Raw genomic sequence first — 6,000 nt, 5'->3', positions numbered from 1 at the left:
CTGAGCTGATTTCAGTAATAGCCTGCCCTCCCCCTGAGGTGTGAATGGAAGTTTGGTGTGGAACTAGTTATGCTGAAATTTCTGTGATTGTTCCTGCCGAACCACTTGTGTGTAGCAGCTTGTTGAACCGTGCATGTGTAAACAGATTGTATAAGCAGGGCTGTCTGTAAAGGTGTAGGTGTGTGGGTGTACCTGTGTGTAAATATACGTGTACACACACATAGACATGGTCAGGTTAGTAAAGTGCTGTGTGTGCCTAAAGTAAAACTGTTCAAGGAATGATGAAGATTAGGACTTAATGCTATACCTCTTTGCCCGGCACCTGAGTTGGGCTGTTGTGAACTTGGGTGCAGGAAGTTGGAGAGAGTGTTAGTGTCCATGTGTGGCCTGAGGCTTGTGGCATAGCATCTGAAATGTGCCGAGGCTTGGGCTTTCTCTTCCTTTTGGACTTGGTGTGTTACCCAGGGTGATTTCACCTGAAAAAGGGAAACAGTGAGGGGAGAGGGGCTGCTTCTGCAAAGCAGTACTGCAGTTGTAGGCAACTCTCTGGTGCTGCTGCCATTTGGAGAGAGCACCGCGCAGGTATGTGACTAGCAGCTGTTTGCTGTTGTGTGCTTGGAAGTGAGGGACTCTCCTGTTGTGTCTTGAGCTGGAGAGGCTTGAGGAGAGTGAGTTTGCCTTCTCCTGAACCACTGACTCTGCTTGTGTTGCACATAGTTGCTGGGGGGTAAAGGTGAGGTGTTTGATGCAAATGAGTGTGCTCAGCATTAGGACTCAATCCTGTGAGCAGCACATGCTTTGAGAGAATTTGGTCCAGCTTTGGTTGACAGTGATAGTGAAGAGGCTTCTCTGGCAAGACTGCCCCTGCGGCGAGTGAGCATCTGCGAGAAGAATGCCTGCTCAGGAGCGCCTGAGCCCAGAGCTTCCTGACTTTGCATGAGCGTAGCTATCTGGCCCTGGAGAAGCCCTGAGCATGCGCATACTTGTGAACTGAGGGGGGTGGGAGGGCTTTAGGTGGCTCTGGCACTTGCTTTGAAGCTGCCTCCTGCACTGCCCAGCTTTCCAGGGTGAGAGCCCTTGCTGGCAGGTAAGTCTTCTCCTGAAGCATCCCACCAGAGCTCTAGCAGCCTTTGGCTCCAGGGAGGATGCTGTCAGAGATGAAGCAGTGGACTGCTCATGCGTTTACCAGTGCTCCAGTGGCAGGCGTGTGTTTCTCCAGACGGGGCAGTCACCTGGCAATGGGACGAAGCGGTGTTGGCACTGGCTCTGTGGCGCTCCTGCTGCATGCAGTCCCCAGCTTGCAGGGAGCAGGTTTCACTTCTGTTGGGTTTTCTCTCTGAAGAAGCATCTGTGGAGTCAAGGCGTCATGCACCGGTGGGTAAGATGTGCATGGCCTGGGTGCATGCAGTTTACATAGCGGAGCTGACATGTGTCCTGTAGTCATTGGTGCAAGGATGTGGGTTTGCATGAACCAGCATAATGGTGGGGCATGAGGGGAGGGAGCACCGGACACCAAGGTGGGGCCCAGTGGGTCCCTGCCCTGCTTCTAGTGGAAGTCCTGGCTCTGCAGGCAGTGACTTGGGTCAATTCTGCGGCAGCCCTGCCTCTCTTCTGGCCACATGGTCTGTCATGAGGGGCTGACAGGGCCAGCTAATGCAGAGGGGCTACTGTGCTCTTTCAGCTGCTTTTCTTGACAACGTCATGCCCTGTGTGTTTCATATCACCCTATGCTTGGCTGGCAGGACCAGGCCACTACAAGTCTACCCAGAAGTATCAACGTCTCCAAAGATGAGCCACTGAGCCACTGAATCCTTGCTTGTTTGGGGAGGGAGATTGAATAGTAGAAGCTGGTATTCTTAGCCTGTGTATATAAAAATGCTTTTTTTTTTCTCTTTTCTTTTGGGGTGGAAGTGGTATAGGTGAAGATGCAGGAGGCTGAACTTACTGCAAAAACACTGCGAGCTGTTCTTCATCCCTTTAAAAATGGCGTACCTTTGTCAGAGCTTCAGGGTGAATACAAATCCCTGACGGGCGAGTGGATTCCTTTCAGGCACCTAGGACATGGCACACTGGAAGGCTACTTGCAGAGCATCCCAGCAGTGGTCAGAATGGAAAGGAACAAAATGGGAGAGGTAAGAATCAGTTACAGTTCAGAAATGGCTTTTGTGTTTGTTAAGTGTGCACGATTCATAACTTTACCTCTGCTTGTGCCATGGATTTCTGATAAAAGTACTGTAGCATGCGTGTGGTGCTCTAATGCTGAGAGAAATGGAACCTGTGATGTAGACCAAGTGCCATTTATTTTCCTGCCTTTGCATACTGACCAGGAAGTTGTGTTTGCAAAAGGTGGAAGGTTTTTTTTTCCCCAGAAACAGGAGTTCTGTTGGGAAAGACAGTTTGTGTTACTGTAGAGCTCTGGTGTCCCTCTGAGCATCTCTACCTCTGGAGGGGATATTGATGAGTTGTCCTGGGACCTTAAAGAATGTTAACTCATGTGTGTGTGTCTTTATCATCTCTTCAAGGTGGGGTTCAGTAACATCTTTTTCCTAGAAGTGCTCTTGTTTGTCATCAGTTGCAGTGCCACAGGACTGTGAAGAGTTGCCAACGTGAGGAAGAGCCTGTGTAACTAAGGTGTCTTGGTGCAAGAGTTGCAACGCCTCAGCTTAGCAAGTGTGCAAGGGACAAGGAGTCAGCACAGCGGTGAAGGAGAAGGTGGAGCAGAGCTCAGCAGAGAATATCAGTGTGGTGGGAGAGTTTTCCCTTGTTCCTTGGCCTTGCTGCACCAGCCTGTGTCTCCTGGTGGCTGCCAGCTTGGAAGCTTGCCAGGACCACAAGCCAGTAGTGTGGAGTTCCTGGTTTTGTGTTAGAAGGCATTCTGTTGGCAGTTAGTGTTGCTGCATGACTTGTAGATGATCTGTTTGAGTGGAGAGCTTGAGGCCTCTCCCTTCTTGGAGCTATGTCTGTGTTCCTGAAGTCTATGTAGACTGTGGGAGAGCAGAACACTAGCAGATGTTTGGCACAATGTATGGCTGTCACAGCAGGTCTGGAGAGACAAGACTTAAGGCTGGGCTCCTTTGTTGGCTCAGCTGGATCGAGATGGCATCTGGGAACTCAGAAGTAGATCTTCATGGTTAGGTGTGAAGAGTGTGACAAGAGGTGTCCTCGGTTTTGTGCTGATGTCTGGAAATGTGATTGTTTTTAAGCAAGAGATTCCCTTGCTGGATTTTTTTACAACTGTCAGAATTCACCCTTTTGCAGCAGATATCTAAGTTTGGGGTTCTTTTTTCTTTCCTCAAAGCCTGCACTGTCTGCAGCTACATCAGTAACATGAATGCGGGTACCCCTGGGAACTTTTGTGATGCTGCAATTTAATGCTTCCTCATGGTAACTGTAGTAGATAGCCATCTGTTTCTAACCAGAGCCTTGCAGGGTGTAATCTGGTATCCTCCCATTCCCTTGAGAGCCTTGCTTATCCTCTAATACGATGTGTGCTAAAAGCCTTGTGGACTCTTGGATAGCACTAGAGGTGGTGCCTTCTTTGTGGCAGCTGTAAGGAGAGAGTGAAATGTGGCTTTAGGAGGTGGAAAATAAGAAAACTACTAAATAGGAGCCTTGAGGTACTTCAGAGGATTTGCTTTGGTTTAGGAGTGCCAGCTATGGTCTGCATGACTGAAGCAACTGAGAGGAGGCACCCTGTGAAAACCTGGGAGGCAGAAGAGACACAAACACCAAGCCCAGGTTGCTGTTTGATGACCCCACTGCCACTGTCCAGAGTGTCGCCTGGGCAGACATTGAGCAGAGGGTGGCAAGTGTGGTTATGCACTGGCATGGAGTGGTAACTACCTGGGATTGCTCCTGCATGCTTTCTTGATACAGGACATGGGCAGTGCTTCAGTATAATGCTTTGCTCTTTGTTCACGTCTCCAGAATATTTGAGCTCCATTATAAGCTGAGACCATAGCTCAGAGTCCACACAAGCCTGCTACAAGAGCACAGTCAACTGGTCTCTGTTCCTGACTCTGGGAGTACTCTGACCTCCCAAAAGGCTGCAAAGACTCTTGCCTCTTCCTTTAATCCCTTTGGGTACAGGAAAGGAAGACACATTTGCACACATAGGTCTGCTAGCAGCTGATGATCCTGGCTACAGGCTAGGTAGTCTTAAAAGGACTTTACTTGCTGCTAGACCATCTGTCCAAGAAACACATTCAACAAGGAATACTATAAAGTGAGCAGTAAATAATACGAATTGATCTTAGAGTGCTACATGTTACATGCTCCATAAAGGATTTGTGAGATGACTATTGCCTGGGTAACGGATGCTGAACAGACTGGTTGTGTTGGGAGGGTGATGATATAAATTGTCCGCTGTTCCTCTTACTGCTGAACACTAATTTAGCCTTTTGGAATATAGGAAAAACGAATGCTGACAACTATTCCTTCATGTGATATGTATGTTTTCATACAGTTTCCATAGAGGATGAGGATTAAATTCAGTATGCAGAAAACACTGCAGGGGGACTCAAGTTGAAATACTGTGCATCTGCAGTAGGTGGTTGTGTCGTTTCAAGGAATATTGCTTTGCTTCACTTCATATTCAATTACAAGCAGTGTATAATTCCACCTTTAACTTCTGTGCAAATAACTAGGTGCCTCCAAAAAGAGGAATTCAAAGACTTCTTTGCTCTGCTGCAAGTGAATTAATCTACCCCATCTCTTTTTACGTTGGAATTCATTCTAACTCAAGCCATTATTTTCACTAAACTTAAAGTCACTGTGATATGAAAACAACAGAAGAAAATGCTGAAAATAACTTAAAACATTAGTGATAGGAAAAACCTGAAATGTACCAAAGATGTGAAAACATTCATAGTTATGAAGCTGTGATAAACTGTGCATGAACACAAAATCTTTTATGTTGGGACCTTGAGAACAGAGCGGGGCTGAAGGTGGTCCATTCCATGTGCATCCACGTTATAAACAGGGAAATGCCCGTTAGCCAGGAGTGAGATGAAAGCTCTCATACCCTTCTCTGGAAATGGGCACAGCTGGGCACCTCTCTGAAGTGCCTGTACCCGACTGCCCGCAGCATGGGGCACAACCAGGAGGAACTGGAGGTCTGTGTGCTGTTCAGGGCTGCGATCCCGCTGGGGCCATGGAGAGCTGTTGCCACAGCTCATACAGCTGGCCTGCTGCTGGGGATGGACAGAGGCTGTTGGGGAATGATGGACCAGAATGGCGGGGAGGAGGAGTTTCTGTGAACCCCTCCAGTGTGAGAGCAGTGGGGATGCTTGGAGCTCTGCCTTGGGATGGACAATGAGCCAGCAAGAGCTTATGGGTAGTGGACAGACCAGTGCATGGGTGACATGGCGGCTGTCTGTTACAAACACCCTGATTGGGAAGAAGTGGTGGACAAAGCAGATGATGTCTTCGTCTGACACCTGCAAGAAGCCAGACATCTGCAGGCCCTTGTCCTCACAAAGGACTTGAGCCACTGCCATACCTGCTGGAGGGACAAGACAGCCAAGCATGAGCAATCCAGGAGGTTTCTGGAATGTGTTGATGACAATATCCTGACACAAGTGATGAGTTGATGAGGGAGTATGCTCTGCTGGACCTGATTTTTACAAACAAGGACGAACTTTTTGGGGATGTAAAGGCTGCGGAGAGCCCTGGCTACAGTGACCCTGAGGCGATGGTGTTCAGGAGCCTAAAAGAGAGAGAATAAAGCAAATAGCAGTATTGCCTAAGTCGCAAAAAGCAAAAGCAGAGACTGGAAGAATTAAGAGCTGCCCACTGTAGTAGAAGAGCAGGTTTGGGACCATCTAAGGAACCTGAAGGTGCACAAGTCCATGGGACCTGATGAGATGCATCCACAAGTCCTGAGGGAACTGGCAGATGAAGTTGCCAGGCTTTTGTTCATTGAATTTGAGAAGTCGTGGCAGTCTGGTAAGGTTCCTGCTGACTGGAAAAGAGGTAACATAACCCATGTTTTTAAAAAGG

The 6,000-nt window shown here is 48.3% G+C and overlaps 1 protein-coding gene across 1 annotated transcript in view; it reads left to right on the top strand.

Annotated features, from left to right (window-relative positions):
- The first annotated feature begins 250 nt into the window (after positions 1 to 250).
- Positions 251 to 6,000, top strand: part of TDRD7 (tudor domain containing 7) — a 53,931-nt gene continuing 48,181 nt past the window's right edge. Inside the window, exons 1-2 of the mRNA XM_086770285.1 lie at positions 251 to 1,374; positions 1,920 to 2,132. Coding sequence (XP_086626411.1) covers positions 1,177 to 1,374; positions 1,920 to 2,132 — 411 coding nt within the window. The 5' untranslated portion in view covers positions 251 to 1,176. The remainder of the gene's footprint in view (positions 1,375 to 1,919; positions 2,133 to 6,000) is intronic.

The sequence above is a fragment of the Chlamydotis macqueenii genome, chromosome Z (assembly GCF_036417535.1).
Source record: "Chlamydotis macqueenii isolate bChlMac1 chromosome Z, bChlMac1.mat, whole genome shotgun sequence".
Classification (NCBI taxonomy): domain Eukaryota; kingdom Metazoa; phylum Chordata; class Aves; order Otidiformes; family Otididae; genus Chlamydotis; species Chlamydotis macqueenii.
Note: the sequence above shows the minus strand (reverse complement) of the source record. Positions and strands in the feature narration are given on the sequence as shown.